Genomic DNA, 18,980 nt, shown 5'->3' on the forward strand with positions numbered 1-18,980 from the left:
AATGCAAAATATTTTGTCTGTCATTTTTGAGATTGAGGGTTAAGCAAAGGAATTGGAATTCACCCCAAAGCTTTGTGAATGTTGTAATGGTGAAACTTGGCTGTCATAGTAAAACTGTTGTACCTGAAAAGTTTGGTTTTAAAGTCCTGTTCTTTCTGGAACGTTCACATCCAATTTAATCCGAATGTAACGGCAACGTTCTCAAGAATCCATGTGTGCAGCTGACCGGACGCTCACACGAGCCACTGCTCCTTCTCTTTGTTGAACTGCTCCGCCCAGTGACGGGTCAGCTCCAGGTAGTGGTCGGGTCCGTGCGGCTGATAGTCTAAATACACGCGGGTCACCGTTTTTTTAGGCACCGCCCTCTCTATCTGCGTCCCCTCGTGCCATTCGTTAAACGACGTGATGGCGATGATGTCCGGCCTCGCGTTGAGCGCCGCCTGCAGGGCCGTCTCGTAGTAGCGGCCGTTCACCCGGTTGCGGGTGTTGTGGTTGTTCCACGGCCGGACGCTGGTGTCGACGTAGCCGGGTCCCACGCTGGGGACGAAGAGGAGGTTGTTGCCGTCGCAGAACGCTTTGATGGCCTTCCAGTTCTGGTGGGAGGAGCCAAAGGAGAAGCCGTTGGAGGCGAAGTAGGTGTACATGCCGTCGAAGCCTCCGGCGAGGATGTCGTGCTTGTGGCGCTCGTCCACGATCAGGGCGACGAAGACGGCGTCGTAAGCCGAGCCGCGGACGCTGTGGGAGCCGGTGGGAGTCAGGAGTTCAGACCAGGACTCTGGAGGAGTCAGGTATGAGTCGTAGATGTAAAAGAGAGGAAGACACTTCCCGGTGCTGGAGGTGAACTTGTAGAAAGCTCCATGGTCACCGTACCTGTGAAGACAACAGTAACAATCAGATCATGAGAGGAAATATTACTACAAGTCAAGAGGCTGCAGAAAACCGACCGATTTCAAGCCTAAATAGAAACGCTGTACGACTGTTCTATGACATAAGACGGTAGCTCAGTGGTAGAGCGAGTTGCCTTCCAACTGGAAGGTTGTGGGTTTGATTCCCGACTCCACTAAGCTACATGCATCTGTGGTGGTAGTGGTAGTTGTAGTGTAAATACATCACTACACATCTTAGAATAGATTTATTTTCTTTTGCACACACACCAGTTACTGTTGCGGCCCATAGCCAAGAGGTAAAGAATTGGGCTTGTAAATGGAGGGTCGCTCGTTCAAATCCTGGGACGAATCAAGGGTTGGGTTGCCCCTGAGCAATTCACCAGCAATACGCATTGTTCCAACTGTCTCCCCGACAGGTTGGATCTCCTCTCTCAGTTATGGGGCCAGCTTCTGGCATCCCGACGAGTGTTCAGACACCGTCCAATGTACCATACTGAACGCTAGGGCGCTTTCTACCTAAATGCAGTATGCCAACAGGTGTGAGGCCTTGTGTCTGCCCCTGGTACTGGAGGCCTTGTGTCTGCCCCTGGTGCTGGAGGCCTTTTGTCTGCCCCTGGTGCTGGAGGTCTTGTGTCTGCCCCTGGTACCGGAAGCCTTGTGTCTGCCCCTGGTGCTGGAGGTCTTGTGTCTGCCCCTTGTGCTGGAGGTCTTGTGTCTGCCCCTGGTGCTGGAGGCCTTGTTATGCCCCTGGTGCTGGAGGTCTTGTGTCTGCCCCTGGTGCTGGAGGTCTTGTGTCTGCCCCTGGTGCTGGAGGTCTTGTGTCTGCCCCTGGTTCAGGAGGTCTTGTGTCTGCCCCTGGTGCTGGAGGTCTTGTGTCTGCCCCTGGTGCTGGAGGTCTTGTGTCTGCCCCTGGTACCGGAGGTCTTGTGTCTGCCCCTGGTGCCGGAGGTCTTGTGTCTGCCCCTGGTACCGGAGGTCTTGTGTCTGCCCCTGGTGCCGGAGGTCTTGTGTCTGCCCCTGGTGCTGGAGGCCTTGTGTCTGACCCTGGTACTGGAGGCCTTGTGTCTGCCCCTGGTGCTGGAGGCCTTCTGTCTGCCCCCGGTGCTGGAGGTCTTGCCTTTCTCCTCGCCATCACTTCTGCAAAGCGTGTTGGGGAGCTACATGCTCTCTCCGTGAGTGACTCATGTCTGAGGTGGACCTCAGATGGCTCTGGGGTCACTCTTTGGCCGAATATGGCCTTTTCTTCCTGAGGTTCTGTCATTGTCGAGCGTTAATTCTGGCACAGTGTATCTCCCCAGCAGGGGAGGACAGGTCAGGACTGCTGGGCCATGTCCGGGCCTTAAGAGTCTTTATAACTTTGACCACAAGCATGACACGGTCAGAACAGCTGTTCCTCTACTATGGCGGTCCTAAGAAAGGCTGTGTTCCCTCCAAACAGCGACTCTCACCCTGGATTATGGATGTCATCACCCAGGCGTATAAACACAGTGGTCGCCCCCTGCCGTCCGGGGTAAGGTGCCACTCTACTAGGGCTGTCGCTGCATTGTTGGCGGCTCTGTGCGGCGTGCCCCTGGTGGGCATCACCAACTACCTTCTCCAGATTCTATCGGGTGAATGTGGCCACCCCCCCCAGACACTGGGTGTGGCCCTGTTGCCCCGCCTCTACTGCTTACCTGTCAATGATGTACTTGATGTTATCGTGCACGGTCTGGTCGCTCCGCCCCTGGTAAGGCTGAATGTGAAACGCAACCTGGGAGAATACAGAGAAAAACACATGCCTCGTTGGTTTCCATCAATCTTTTTTTTTCTTGTCATTAAAAACAAGACACAGTCGCTTCTTTCAAGTGTTGCCTATAAAATATAAGTTTCCTGTTATTAACGATGGCCTGGGAAGCCAAGAAGAAAAATTATAAATATTATCATCAATATCGTCACAGGACGTTACTGCTTATTGTTACAAGAGCACAGACTTCTACTTTGTCACCTGTGTTATATATATCGATACCTGAAATGTAGACATTTAGAAGCACTGGATCCAGAAGACCTTTTGGATCTGTATAGAACTTTACCCGCTTATAGCTACTACCACCTTATATAAATATGACAAAAGTGTGGATGGTTGTTTGTCTCTATATGTGGCCCTGCGATGGACTGCCGCTGTTCGCCAGGGTGTGACTCCGCCTATCGCCCAATGTCAGCTGAGATAGGCACAGCACCCCCCTGCGACCCTCTGGTGGAGGATAAAGCGGTAGATGATGGATGGGAACATAATTAGTTGATCACTCACCCAAAAAAACCAAAAATGTAGATTAAACCGTCAAAAACTGTAGAGAGGAAGTTGCGACAAATTTACAGATCATGCACCATTTTAACCTTGCATGGTTCTTGCAGATAGGACAATTATCTTCATTAGGCAAGTTTTTTTTTTTTAATCTCATCTAAACTATTTAATCTTGTACAAAAAAAATACATGACATTACATTTTTGTGACGATAACAAAAATAATGATTTTTTTTCCTCTCCCAGGCCAGATATTAATACTGGCGGGCCAGTTTTGGCCCACGAGCCGCCAGTTGCTGACCACCGCCCTAAAGCATAGCGTGACATTGGTCTGCGGTTTGAATCGGGGTTTAACTGAAGGGACCTGAAACGACATGTACAATAAAAGTAAGACATTGTAAAGGCTGGGCCAGAGAATTCAGTGACTTTGAATAATGTATGATTGAGATGAAACATTATTCTTCTGCAGCAACTGGACACCCAGGGGATACAAGGTGGAAGGAAAACTGCTTTTTATATAAATATATGGATGCAAGCTGTCATCAGTTTGACTTAGCTTAAAATGCACAGCTCCTTTTGTAACCTCTAATTTAAAGGGTTAGTTGAGGGGTTTTTTTGTTGAAGAAAGGATGTATAAAGTATTCATGCAAAGCCAGTGTTTTACTTACAGTAGACGTAACATGCAGAGGCGCAGCTTGTGAACAGGCGAGGCAGGCAACTGCTTGGGGCCCCCCGAGCCGATAGAGGCCCCCAAGCAGATCAATGTATGGCACGGTTACTCTGCACTTATTGTTTCGTGGTCTAAGTTTGCAGATGACAATGGTTACTGTGGCCACACTCTTTTGAAACGTTTGATAAACATATCTTTATATAAGTAAAAATTTACACATTTTATGCAGATATGATAGTCGTACTCGTCGTTCGTTTACAAAATGTGCAAATCGCCAAGATGGACTCAAAATTCAAAATGGCTGACTTCCTGTTGAGTTAATGCCATGGTCCCATTTATATCCTTTTTTTTTGGTTCATCTTGGGCTTCGGCTTTGTCCTACTGGGTTTCACCTTAGGGGGCACTACTGAGCCATTTTGCACCACTTTTACGTATAACCCTTTATTTTTTTTTTGACCATTTTTCGCCAGTTCTGATGCCGATGGTGCCAATTTTGCGATACTTTTGAAAGAAAATAATATGTTCCGTGAATTTCAATAGGTCCTCGCACCACTGCGTATAAATGGCTAGCTGACGATGCGATGGCGTACCAAGTGTCAGGGGCGCTGATTTGCTGCGAACTGCAGATGTAAACTGAAATGATTCTGGCCACAATAAACCTCTCTGGACTTCTTGTGTGCACATTAGAGTGAGATTAGATACTGCAACACTATCACAATATCAAACAGATGGGGAGGGTGGTATCCTCTCCCGTTCACTGCAGCCCAGAGCCGAACAACTTGAAAACTGGCTCATTTTCTAAACACACCGACACGTTACTCTGGGGTCATTGAGAAGCAAATGAGACGGGAGTTGGCACAATTTTAATAGCTCATAAACATTGACGGCATTAGCCTGGAATGAGCCTGTAGTGACTTATGCTGAGCAGAGTGGAATTTAATGCCATGTCATGCAGAAAGCACCAAAAGGGGGGAATATAAGAGAACAGCCCTTTTTACGTTTAATTAGACCCATTTCAATAAAATGCAGCATTTTCTTTATTGAATTTTGTCAGCTTCACTGTGTGGACAAAAGGTCACAAAAGACTGAATTTAGCTACTACTAGTGCAGGGGGGAGGTATTGGCGATGGCCATGATCTGACACCCATGGGCATCAATTCCCTCATGTACATGCAATGACATGGCCTACTTAATAGATGGGGCGTTTGCAGCCCCTCAGGGTGCAGAGAGTCAGAGTCATGGGATCCGTGATGCACATTTTCCCTCTGCTGCCTCCATCCTGCACCTAACGTCCTACTCCCTCAGTCCCCATCAATGTGTGCACCCATCCTCCACCCTCCACCCTCCATCCTCCACCCTCCATCCTCCATCCTCCATCCTCCCCTCACAAGAGACGCCATGTGATCTGCTCTGCAACCCGACAACCACACGATGCTTTTTTAAAATTATTATTATTAGATGTTGTAGATGTTTTTTGTACTTGATTCTCCAAGGGCTCACAACAAAACTGCCTCATATTCCCATATGCCTTTGTCAGATTAACTGTTAAACCCAATTTATACTCCTGCGTAAAGCCCTCTGGCGTCGTCTCCGGCTGCACAAAACATTTTTTAAGTCTCCGTCACTCCGTCAAGGGACAACGGAGACGGCAAGGGCTGCGATTGGTCCTCAGGACAGGCCGAGCTAACACTGCTCTGTGCCGGCCACTCTGCGCACCGAGCGTCCACAGAGGCGGAGCTGATCACTGCCGACAACGTCGCTGCCAAACTATAAATACGTCATATCTTAATACACACAGCTCTAAATGGCTAATTTCTCGCCTCAAATTATCTTAAACCTGCGTTCCGTGACACAGAAAAGTGAGAAACGGCCACTGTTTCAACGACAATAGTCTTTCCCTCTCGGACGCCATTGCTCACTGTAACGCATTACGCAGTCGGAGAAGTATAATGTGCCTTCAAGTCCAATTTATACTCCTGCGTAAAGTGCTCTAAGTAGGTTACTCAGACCCCTCTGCGTCGCCGGAGAGCCTCTACGTCGTCTTTTTAAGTGTCCGTCACTCCGTCAAGGGACAACGGAGACGGCAAGAGCTGTGATTGGTCCTCAGAACAGGCCGAGATAACGCTGCTCTGTGCCGGCCACACACAGTGCGCACCGAGCGTCCACAGAGGCGGAGCTGATCACTGCCGACAACGTCGCTGCCAAACTATAAATACGTCATATCTTAACACACAATCCACATGTTTAGACTCTAAATGGCCAATTTCTCGCCTCAAATGATCTTAAAACTGCGTTCCGTGACACAGAAAAGTGAGAAACGGCCACTGTTTCAACAACAACAACAGTCTTTCTCTCTCGGACACCATTGCTCACTGTAGCCAAAAGCACCTTGCGCAGCGACCCCTACTCATTGGACGGGAAATTGAAGCGTGACGGAGATCTCCGTGGTTACGTGGTCGGATAGCGCATTACGCAGTTGTAGAAGAATACTGTGGCCTTTAGTCACTTTGCTGCTATGAGCAGATACATGTGTTTTCTGGTGTTTTTGTTGCTGTGCAGCTCCTGTGTGACCATCTGTCTCCTCTCACTTGGGCTTCCCTCTCTCTCTCTCTCTCTCTCTCTCTCTCTCTCTCTCTCTCTCTCTCTCTCTCTCTCTCTCTCTCTCTCTCTTCGAGGTTGCCTCTCAGTGGAAACCAGAAATTAATGTTGTTGTTTTAGGGGTAAATTTGCATAAGTAGCTCCGAATGATTGGAGCCAAAACTTCTTCACCTTGTCAGCATTTTGCTGAAATTATGCAAGGAGATGCAGAGCAAAGGGAAAATGTCCTTCTGTGCTGTTGGAGTTCTTCAAAGACGGGACGAACACACAAAGCTCCGTCTACTGATTATGATCTATGACCTTTAATGAAGAAACGCTAACACAGTCTTTACACACACACACTTACTCTTTTTAAGATTATTGAATACATTCGGGTCACTGATGATAATAAATCATGGCATTAAACTCAATCTGTTAGCATCTCTGTGTAAAACCTTCTCAGCTCAGCGTTGCATAGCTTAAGGATTCTATATATAATAAAATAAATGTAATATTAAATCTGACAAGCGAAAACAGCCTCTGATCGTGTGTGTTTGTGGAGAGCACGAGGTCAAAGTGTGTCTCATTGATGCTGGAAAATACATTTAAAGGTGCCATATGTAAGAATGTGGCCAAAAACAGTTCCTACATTCAAATTCAGTATACCGAGGTCTTTTTGGTTTCGTTTTCTGACGTGTGTACTGTTGTTGTTGGTGAGTTCAGTTTGTTATATGAACATTATTCCTGAGTCTCTGTGACATATTAGGAGGATTTTATAGCCAGTTGCTTTAGATTTATTACATAATGCACCTTTAAGTTATATCTTGCAAACTCTGGAATTAAGTGTTTTATGATAAAGATCATTTCAGTGGCTTAAATTATCTTTGATTAACCACACTCAGGATGTAACCACTACCTGTTTTTGCTGATAACATATACTTGAGATGGCTGAAACTGATATTGCGACTGGGACGACCTGCTGATGTCGGCACAAGTGCAAAACGTGGAGCTTACTGTATATGAGCAGTATATGCACTCGAGAATACATTAACATAACATAATAATCTCACTTACTACGAATATACTTTTATGATTATTACTAATTCATCTAATCGAATTAATCTCCTCTAAAATGCCACAATATCACAGAAGCAAACATCTTTATGACTGTTCCTCAAGCTCTTATGACTGTTCCTCAAGCTCTTATGACTGTTCCTCAAGCTTTTTATGACTGTTCCTCAAGCTTTTATGACTGTTCCTCAAGCTTTTATGACTGTTCCTCAAGCTCTTCTGACTGTTCCTCAAGCTCTTCTGACTGTTCCTCAAGCTCTTATGACTGTTCCTCAATCTTTTATGACTGTTCCTCAAGCTCTTCTGACTGTTCCTCAAGCTCTTCTGACTGTTCCTCAAGCTTTTATGACTGTTCCTCAAGCTTTTTATGACTGTTTCTCAAGCTTTTATGACTGTTCCTCAAGCTCTTCTGACTGTTCCTCAAGCTTTTATGACTGTTCCTCAAGCTTTTTATGACTGTTCCTCAAGGTTTTTATGACTGTTCCTCAAGCTCTTATGACTGTTCCTCAAGCTTTTATGACTGTTCCTCAAGCTCTTCTGACTGTTCCTCAAGCTTTTTATGACTGTTCCTCAAGCTTTTATGACTGTTCCTCAAGCTCTTATGACCGTTCCTCAAGCTCTTATGACTGTTCCTCAAACTTTTTATGACTGTTCCTCAAGCTCTTATGACTGTTCCTCAAGCTTTTATGACTGTTCCTCAAGCTCTTATGACTGTTCCTCAAGCTCTTATGACTGTTCCTCAAGCTTTTTATGACTGTTCCTCAAGCTCTTATGACTGTTCCTCAAGCTTTTTATGACTGTTCCTCAAGCTCTTATGACTGTTCCTCAAGCTTTTTATGACTGTTCTTCAAGCTTTTTATGACTGTTCCTCAAGCTTTTTATGACTGTTCCTCAAGCTCTTATGACTGTTCCTCAAGCTTTTTATGACTGTTCCTCAAGCTTTTTATGACTGTTCCTCAAGCTTTTTATGACTGTTCCTCAAGCTTTTATGACTGTTCCTCAAGCTCTTCTGACTGTTCCTCGAGCTTTTATGACTGTTCCTCAAGCTCTTATGACTGTTCCTCAAGCTTTTTATGACTGTTCCTCAAGCTCTTATGACTGTTCCTCAAGCTTTTTATGACTGTTCCTCAAGCTTTTTATGACTGTTCCTCAAGCTCTTATGACTGTTCCTCAAGCTCTTATGACTGTTCCTCAAGCTTTTTATGACTGTTCCTCAAGCTCTTATGACTGTTCCTCAAGCTTTTTATGACTGTTCCTCAAGCTTTTTATGACTGTTCCTCAAGCTTTTTATGACTGTTCCTCAAGCTCTTATGACTGTTCCTCAAGCTTTTTATGACTGTTCCTCAAGCTCTTATGACTGTTCCTCAAGCTTTTTATGACTGTTCCTCAAGCTTTTTATGACTGTTCCTCAAGCTTTTTATGACTGTTCCTCAAGCTCTTATGACTGTTCCTCAAGCTTTTATGACTGTTCCTCAAGCTTTTTATGACTGTTCCTCAAGCTTTTTATGACTGTTCCTCAAGCTCTTATGACTGTTCCTCAAGCTCTTCTGACTGTTCCTCAAGCTTTTTATGACTGTTCCTCAAGCTTTTTATGACTGTTCCTCAAGCTCTTATGACTGTTCCTCAAGCTCTTATGACTGTTCCTCAAGCTTTTTATGACTGTTCCTCAAGCTCTTCTGACTGTTCCTCAAGCTTTTTATGACTGTTCCTCAAGCTTTTTATGACTGTTCCTCAAGCTTTTTATGACTGTTCCTCAAGCTCTTATGACTGTTCCTCAAGCTCTTATGACTGTTCCTCAAGCTTTTTATGACTGTTCCTCAAGCTCTTATGACTGTTCCTCAAGCTCTTATGACTGTTCCTCAAGCTTTTTATGACTGTTCCTCAAGCTTTTATGACGCAAAAGTTTTTTTGCGCCGTTTTCATGGAATAAGCTGCAGTAGCAGCTCAAGCTTCAGGATCTTATAACTCTTAACGAATTTAAGGCTGTTGTCATGAGTTTGAAGTCGGACTCCATCAGGAATTGTGAAAGTTTTTAGTCAATAATCTTATTTTTTATTTTTTTATGTTTTACTACTGCACTTAATACTGAACTTGTATTTTGTGTTGTGTTGTATGTGTAACTGTGTTCTGCTGGAGGATAAATAAATAAAATAAATAAATCTCTTTTTTTTGCTCCATCATCAGTTAAAACTGTTATAAACACTTATTACACTTACTGATTGATTTTCCCTCCAGTTCTCATACTTAATGACAAACCCTGGTGCTTTCTTTTATTCAGCAAAGACCACTTAAGGGTTTATCTTGTCCGTGACCCTGTGTCGTGTCATCTATCTCATATTCCTGTCCTTAAACGCGTGTAGTGTGTTGTGCGAACGCAGCTGGTGCATCATTAATGACGCGCTTTGACATGGGAAAACTCTTACAAGCACCGTCTCTGTTGTGTGTGTTTTGTCATTTCAAACGCACTCGCACAGAAAGAACCTCCGGCCTCCGGGGTAAAAACGACGTTTCGTCAGCCCACATAGAGGATATATCTGCCTTAATCTGTCACTCTGAAGACATTTTTGCCGAAGAAATGTCACTCTCTCTCTCCGCCATCGTTTTCTGTCTGCGTGAGTCGAGCAGCCGACATGAATTTCATCACATTACGAGCGAGAGTATTGCCAATAAAAGTTTAATTAGGCCTGTCGTTCAGTGACGGGAGGCAGGAGGGGACCTATTTTCTCTGTCGTACCATTTTCCGACCTAATTGGCAAAAGGTCACGCGGCTTCGCTGCTCCCCCACCGCTAACCGTCCCCCCCCCACCCCGCTGATGTGAGCTCATCCAGTCCTCACTGAATGACTGATCCAGCGATGTTTTCTGCTTTAATGCTGGGAGATGTCTCTGCAGCAGAGTAGCAGAGACGGAGCAGAACAAGCTGACTCCAGAACAGCAGTGTATTGCCATGTATAATTCACCACAGCACAATGGCTGCTCTGAATCAACTGCATCGGCTGTGTTAAAGGGACAGTTTGGGTGTTTTCGGCGCGCTTAGAGACACAGATGCCAGCTCTCTCTTAAAGGGATAGTTCGGGAATTTTGGACATAAGACCTATTTTCCAACTCGGCAGGTGTGATGGAGACGTCTGGAGACGTTTTCAAGAAATTTCATTCAGTTCTTCTAGTTGCCGAGTTCGCTGGTGCTATGGCTCGCGCGAGTCAATGGTACAAGCTAGCATGGCATTAGAAACACTCGTACTGACTGAAGTGCTACATTATCATATAAGATTATAAGACTTATTATAATAAGAGTGGCCCTAATGTTCATATAACAAACTGAACTCACCAACAACAACAGTACAGACAAAATATTTGCAGACTGCAAATCATGTTTATGTTTTGAAATCATGTTTTGGCGTCATGTGGCGCCACCTACCGCCGTCTGCCAATCATTGCAGTCAGTAGAGTCTCAGCTGCCGAGCAACCACGGGTTGCCTGTCACGTCAGAAAACGAAACCTAAAAGACCTCGGTATTTTGAATTTCAATGTAGTAACTGTTTTTTGGCCACATTCTTACATATGGCACCTTTAATTTTATCCTCTCTTACCTTGATATTGTTGAGGATATGTGATTAAATTGTTGTATTCTTTTATCCACAACCTTTCATGCTGCAGTTGTGTCCTTCCTGTGAAGGAGGCTTTTGTTTTTATTGGGTTAAATAAACATCAAATAATAATAATTAAAAAATAATAATAAAGCATATATCAGCATTATTGGAAAAACTGAGTCTTCCATCAGCGGCTGTAGACATTGAAATAGACAGACTATTGAAAAAGTGTCACTCATTTCCTGCAACTACTTATGCAGTGAAAAATGATCTGACTCCTCAGAATAGATTTGTTTCATTGCTCTTAGTGAGAGTCTCTTTCCCTGCTTTATTTTTTGGGTCATACACTCTCACACACAATGTTGTTTTTATATCTCAATGAGGACACGTCATGGACACGATCCTTAATGTTAGGGTTACCCCCAACCCTAATACCAGGTGTTGACCCTGAAAAGACCTTTTAAGTTGTGCGCCACATGCAAAATGTCCCCACAAAGATTTTTTTTTTTTTTTGGACTTCACAAATATATAAATACAAGAACACACACACACACACACACACACACACACACTTGTTTTCATGACTTCAGAGGACATTGCATTGACTTACATTCATTTCCTGGAGACTTAACCTCAACCTAACCTTAAAGGCACCATATGTAAGAATGTGGCCAAAAACGGTCACTACACTCAAATTGAAAATAACAAGGTCTTTTAGGTTTCGTTTTCTCCCCGCCATTGTAGCTTAGACGTACTGTAACTGGCAACCCGTGGTTGCTCGGCAGCTGAGACTCTACTGACTGCAATGATTGGTAGACGGCGGTAGGTGGCCCCACATGACGCCAAAACATGATTTCAAAACATAAAACATGATTTGCAGTCTGCAAAATATTTTGTCTGTACTGTTGTTGTTGGTGAGTTCAGTTTGTTATATGAACATTATTCCTGAGTCTCTGTGACATATTAGGAGGATTTTATGGCCAGTTGCTTTAGATTTATTACATAATGCACCTTTAACTAATCCTGGCCTAACTTTACCCCAAACCTTAACCTATGAGGACATGCTTTTTGTCCCACAATGCGTCTGTGTAAACAGAGTTCGGTCCCCACAACACGAGTAATAAATGGGTAAACGTCTTTTTTACCTTGAGGTTGTGTCTGTACGCAGCATCCAGTAGAGCTGGTACCAGATCCTCGGCAGGTTCCCCGTTGTCGTCAGCCAGACCGGGAGGATACCAGGACAGAACCAGAACCCCTGGAGACGAGACACAGTCAAGTAGAGTCAGTAGAGTCTCAACTGCTGAGCAACCAAGGGTTGCCAGTTGCGTCTGAAAACCAAACCTAAAAGACCTCGTTATTTTAAATTTGAGTGTAGTAACCATTTTTGGCCACATTCTTACATATGGCACCTTTAACAGTTTTGACTGTGCACCGCCTGGGATTTGTTTTCTCCAGTTAGCCCAGTCTCACCGGAGGAGGAGGAGGAGGTCTCGCGATAATCTATCCATGGGACAGCTCATTTGCATAACCCAGAGGCATGATGGGAGTAACGCTACTGTGCAAACTCTTTGGGCCGCACAACCCTGAAATAAACCCAGAAGTCAGAAGCTTTTTCAAATGGCAAAGGGGAGGTGATCTGTTCACTTCTTAGGGCCAATTCCAAATCCTATCTTAACCCTCGAGCTCAACCCTTAATCTTAACTGGGCCTCAAAACCAAGTGTTGAGGGTTATTTTGTCACTTAGAAATGGGACACCCCTTAAATGCAGATACGTCTTCAGACTGTAGGGGGCAGAATAACGCGAAAGCTGCGTCCAGTGTGTCAACTCCAATAAAGAAGAAGAAGAAGAAGAACACATTTACGTCAGGATTATTTATTACGATCCGTTTGTCAGTCAAGTTATTAGGTTGTCAGTTAGTTATAAGATGATACCACAACCACGGACATATTCAGCTGACAGTTACCACACACCACGACTTATTGAAAAGTAAACCATAGCAAACGATTATTGACAAAAGATCGTAAAATAAAAATAAATGTTACGCAACAATGACGTCAGTAATCCATAATATGGGCCTAAACTAAGACGATACAATGGTTTTCATCATTTTTATATCTCTATTAACAAAGAAAATACTTCATTTGTAGCGTACTCGTTTCGCCGCTTTCGGGGCCATCTTTTTTATGTGAAAACACACTATGCATTCTGGGTAGCCCTTGCTCCCAAGGGTGGTCTTGGAAAATCTCAATATTAAGGGCGATACAGCCCTTAAACTTGGTGCTCAACTTAATTTTTCTGAGAATCGGGACAGCACTTTTGAGACATTTTTGAGATTGAGGGTTAAGAAAGGAATTGGAATTCAGCCTAATAATACTTCCATGGTCCTCGATGATAACCTGCAAAGCCGGTCATTGTGCCACCTACTGGCAACAGGAAGTACGCCTCAAATAATTGTTTCATGAAGCGTTCAGGCTGTTCTCTACAACTATACACATACATACTACACACGTGTATTTGATGAATCCAAACCTGAAAGTCTGGATGAGAACAGCTTATTAGTACAGTGTGTGAATGCCTGCATGTCCGACGCCCACATCCTTCATTTGATTTATAAAGTCATATTCTAAATGCAGTCTTCCTACAAAGCTCGCCTTTGTGACAGCTCATAAATTCTGGGCGGTGAAATGCTTGCTCATGCTCAGACACGGGCTGAGGAATGGCTCCATATTGGCCACAGTAGCACCGTGCACCAGTGATCTGGCACAGAGTGTCCAGTATGAGTATATATGTACACACTTAAACATGTCTGCTCGCTGCTGTTAGATTACAATACTGTAAGTAAGTCAATTATATTAACAGCCGCTGCTATTTATAGTTGATTTATCTGCTGCTACTTCACAGACGAAGGGACAGGAGTCATCGGTCATCGCGCTAAATGACACTGTTTAGACGTGGCTCGGCTGTTGCTTCTAATTAAATGGATTGTTTTAATTGTGGCACTGTGAGCCGTTCCTCCCATGATGCATCTGTCGCAGGACGGCGAGGTTTCACGTGGTGTACGATAACCCACTGAGCTGCAGGACAGCGACATCGGGAGCTATCGGGTGTTTGGCTGCTGCTGACGGCTGTTACTCGACACCAGAGCGCAGGACTCGGCTGTCTTTGAGAGAAGCCACAAGTGTGTGTGAGTGTGTGTGTGTGTGTGTGTGTGTTTTAATTAACTAACAACATACTGTTCCCATTAACATTTAACTATAATTGATCTCAGGCTGGACTGAAGATAAGGGTGATAAAGTGTAATCTAATATCTTACCTTGTGGTTTTCTTCCCTCATCATCCAGCTTTTCATGCGCTTAAAATGGACATGAGTTCATTCCTGTTAAAACTTTTAAACCTATTTTTTTTTATTATCGTCATCATCCTCAAAGTCAGATGCAAATACAAATCCAGAATAACCGCCATCGTGTCTCGACTCTGATGGAAAAAATGAAGTGAATTAATTGTAAAAACTAGTTTATCATTGTTATCATAGTTTATCAATGTACATTTGTTTCTTTTGTGCTTTCACCAGTGGGGTTTATATTTCCAGGGGTGTCAAACGTACGGCCCCCGGGGGGGGCCAGAACTGGCCCGCCAAAAGGGTCCAATCCGGCCCACAGGATGAATTTGTTAAAATGACAACGTCAAATACAATATTTTTCACTTTCAGATACCTGTGACTAAATGTTTGTGCCTTTACAGATCCGGTGTGATGTGTAAATGGTACATTTATGCATAATATTGTTGAAATTGCACTTGTATTTCTCCACATATTTCACGTTTTGTAAAAAAAAAGATACTTCATTAAATAAGTTCTTGTTGTTCATAGATTATTATGCTATTGTTTTACTGGTCCGGCCCACTTGAGATCAAGTTGTGCTGCATGTGGCCCCTGAAGAACAATGAGTTTGACACTTTTCTACTTTGTTTCCTGCTTGTGTGTTTGTATGTTTGTTCAAAATGTTTTTTTGAAAAAAAAGCAAAAGTTAAAAAGGAAAAATGCTTTTAAAGCACTTTCGCTTTATTGAAATATCGTTACTAACGGTCTATTAATGTATAAATGTCCACTTTATTACACTTGTTCAACTGCTGGTTATGCAAATCAGCCAATCCTATGTGCAGCAACGGTGCTGTCCGCTGGACTTGTGGTGCTGAAATTGTTCAGCACAGGCAGCTTTGCCTTTTACAGAAGCCAGAATTGTGTGCAGCTGCTGGGCACAAAAAATAACACTTGGCTATTTTCTCTCCAAGAAACGATTCAGGGTAAAATAAATAAATAAATACAATTAAAATAAATGTTGTTTTTTTAAAGGTAAAAAAAAATGATTTATTTTAAGTTCTTGTCATCTGTATGTTTTAAAGCAAGGGTTCTCAAAGTTTTGATACCTGAGGGTCAATTTAGGAACCCAGACCCCCAAAAAACAGAAATAAATCCTGTTAATAATAAATTATTTATTCAATAAATAGTAATAATTGTTATGACCAGATTGCAGTTGTACAGTTTACACTTATTGGTCTGTATCCAGTAATGTCCAATAAACATTTTACAAGCTTAGGAGCTCCTGGATTAAAACTATCAACTGTAATTCATTGCGGGGTCGCCAGAAATGTTTCTGCGGGCCGCCATTGGCTCGCGGGCCACACTTTGAGAACCAATGTTTTACGACGATGCCTGTTGTTTCATAAATGCAGTTTTTACATTACATGTATTTGTCTTTTTTTTTAGTGCTAAAGTGCTAAACGCAAAGAGTTGGTTGAAAAGCGTCAGTGTGCCCAGTGTGCGTCCCTGAGGTCTATACCTGCTGCAGATGCTCCTATCTGCTCCATGTGCGACTCCAACACGTCCGGGTCTCTGGAGCTGTACGGGTTGAGTTCGGGGTAGAAGCTGGATCCGATGTCTTCGGGCGGCGCGTGTCTCCCTCTCGGGTAGCTGGATGCGATCTTGGGGTCCCAGTGCGGCACGAGGACGTGGTCCCAGTGAATGAACTTCCCGTCCGTGTGCGGGCTGCCGTACCAGGCGTAGTAGAAAATATGAACGTCGTAGAACACGGTGCCCTCTGGACCGGAGTTGGACAAAGCCGCTTTGGCGGTGACGCCGCCGCCGCCGCCGCCGCCGCCAGCCGCGCGCGAATGACCCGGGGACGCGGTGGCGTCACGGGACACGGAGCGCCGATCCACCTTCGCCCCGAGCTCCGAACCGGGAGCCAGATCCGAGAAGCCGTCAGTGGGCTTCAGGGTCTTCAGTCCCATCATGGTGCCGAAGACGAAGAGCGTGAAGAGGAAGAGGGCGACGCAGGCTTTCCTCCGCACGCGGACCATGTTTTTGGCTCCAGTGGCGCAATGAACACCCCTGCGCTGCGTAAACGCGACCGTGGACACGGATGGTTTTCACTTCACAGACTCGTTCACACACACACACGTCATCTCTGATGTCTTCTACCTGACGCGGTTCACTGTGGGGGGGTTTCTAACTTTGTCAGCCAGCTTCATTGCAGACTGTGGTGGACTCGGTCCACGCAGTTTCCCTCTGGAGGAACTGAGGGGGATTTGCGTCTCAAAACTGGACCATGGAACTCAAATATTCCTCAGTGTTTTAAAGCATCCAGATTGTCCTGCTCCTGTCCTGTCCCGTCCTGTCCTGTCCTGTCCTGTCCTGTCCTGTCCTGTCCTGTCCTGTCCCTGTCCCACTCCCCTGTCCTGTCCTGTCCCTGTCCCACTCCAGAGCATCCACCTGACACTGTCCAGCCTCTGCCTGTGGTTGGTTGGTTGGTTTCTTAGCGCCGGTCTGACCTCTGCTGTCCTCACGTGTGAGTGACTGCATGATCCAAACTTTACATTCAAAGAAAAAATAATAAAACAAATGTTTCTGGCAGATCGGACAACAAATTGTCTTGTTAGGGTGTAGAATATAGAGAATAGTGGTTCCCAAACACTGGGTCGGGACCCACAGATGGGTCGCTGGAGAACAAATTTGGCAGAGTTTTGCCCAACCTTTCAGTAGAAATAATAACAATTATAAAATTGGGTTTGCGTTAATTTACATATTGCATCTCTTGAAAAATAATTGGATGATCAATTCAAAATGATATTAGGTGCAACACGTGTGGCTGTAAATGATGTAAACGCTGTTTATGTTGTGGGGGCGTGTGCAAAGTTTGGGAAACACTGGAATAGAATAATAACAACAATAATAACTTTATTTATAAAGCACTTTTCAACAAATGAATTAGTGATTTACATATTTAAAAACTGTAGTTAATTGTATCACAGTGATTACAGTGAGGACAAGAAAATCTTTATAAACTGAGTGTTCTGAGTTCAGAGACATGGTGACATCTAGTGGTCATTTTAGAGAACACACCTATCTATCTATCTATCTATCTATCTATCTATCTATCTATCTATCTATCTATCTATCTATCTATCTATCTATCTATCTATCTATCTATCTATCTATCTATCTATCTATCTATCTATCTATCTATCTATCTATCTATCTCTCTAGTTGAAGATTCCTAATTTAATTATCCTTATCATTAGGTTTTTTTTTTCCATGCAAAGAATTTTAGAAAGAAAACAGCAATATATGACGTACAGCTTAAAAAAACACACCGTAAACTACTATTTCATATTGTTTAATGTTATAATACCAAGTCGGTGTCTAATTCCTGTCTCACCATATAATTGTTTTTTAACAATCACATTTTTTCAGAGAAATTATAAGTTGTTTCGACATAAAGTGAACTAAAAAAACACAAATATACTTTTGGCCTTTATATTTTTGGCCTTTGTGTTCAGGTCGTAAATGATGTAAAGTATAATATAACAATAATAATAATAATAATAATAACTTTATTTATAAAGCACTTTTCATACAATTAAAAGATGTGGGATGGGCTGTTTCTAAATATGTAAATCACTTTGTGCTACATTTTCTAATTGTATGAAAAGTGCTTTATAAATAAAGTTATTATTATTATAATTATTATTATATTATACTTCTGCAAAGATGAAAGAAGAAATTAAAAGTTAAAATGCATTTTTGTTGTTGTTATTTAACAATGTTTAACTGCATTTGTATATTTGCGTTTTTTTAGTTCACTTTATGATATATTTGATATTTGATTATATGATATAATTTCTCTTTGAAGCTGTATGTATGTTCATATATTGCTGTTTTCTTTCTAAAAAAGTCTTTGTTTGCATTAAAAAACACAAATTATTAGGATAATTAAATTAGGAATCTTCAACTGCTAACAGCAACAACAAAAATGCATTTTAACTTTTAATTTTTTGTAAAATCTTGACTTTTCGGCTCTTGTGTTCAGGTCGAATCTGCGGTTCTGTAAAATCTTTGCTCTTTTCTCTTTATTTCATTCACTTCCGGTCATGTTTGGAGGCCACAAACGGACACGCGCGTCTCGTGGCTCCACAAGGGGTCGTCGTGTGTGGAAGTTGAGATGTCGAAGTCGACAGGTCGATGAGATGAGGAGGAAAAACCACATTCAACGGATAAAATTAATCGAAAATAAAACGAATACATATTATTAAAATGAAACTAAACCCACGTGAAGATCGAAGGACCGTTCGCGCGCTCATCACGTTTGAAACTATAGTTTTGAAAACACATTTTTGTTGAAGATGAATCACTTTCTTTTTGTCCGTTTCACGCGACTATATTTAAAACATAATATTGTTCCGTGTACGTTTTGGTGATTTCACTGCGGCCTAAACACAAACATCACTTTTCGGTCTTTCGTTCATCCATCAACCACTAAGGACACGAGTCAACGTTCTAACGTGATGTGATCCATCACTATCGATCCGTGAATTCGTTAGAGCAGCATCTCATTTATTCATTCATTC

At 43.3% G+C, this 18,980-nt stretch overlaps 1 protein-coding gene across 2 annotated transcripts; it reads right to left on the minus strand.

Moving 5' to 3' along the window:
- Nucleotides 1-233: 233 nt before the first annotated feature.
- LOC310944447 (glycoprotein endo-alpha-1,2-mannosidase-like protein) lies at nt 234-16,433 on the minus strand (the record flags this gene model as incomplete). Of its 2 annotated transcripts, none has more annotated exons than XM_083910238.1 (4): nt 234-870; nt 2,561-2,637; nt 12,220-12,329; nt 15,914-16,433. In XM_083910238.1, the coding sequence occupies 4 exons, from the start codon at nt 16,431-16,433 to the stop codon at nt 234-236; spliced, it is 1,344 nt and encodes a 447-aa protein (XP_083766364.1). The 2 variants fall into 2 exon arrangements, with proteins under 2 accessions (XP_083766364.1, XP_083766363.1); XM_083910237.1 differs by having other exon boundaries at nt 12,190-12,329.
- Between the last annotated feature and the right edge of the window lie 2,547 nt (nt 16,434-18,980).

The sequence above is a fragment of the Microchirus variegatus genome, assembly GCF_963457635.1.
Source record: "Microchirus variegatus genome assembly, chromosome: 2".
Lineage (NCBI taxonomy): Eukaryota > Metazoa > Chordata > Actinopteri > Pleuronectiformes > Soleidae > Microchirus > Microchirus variegatus.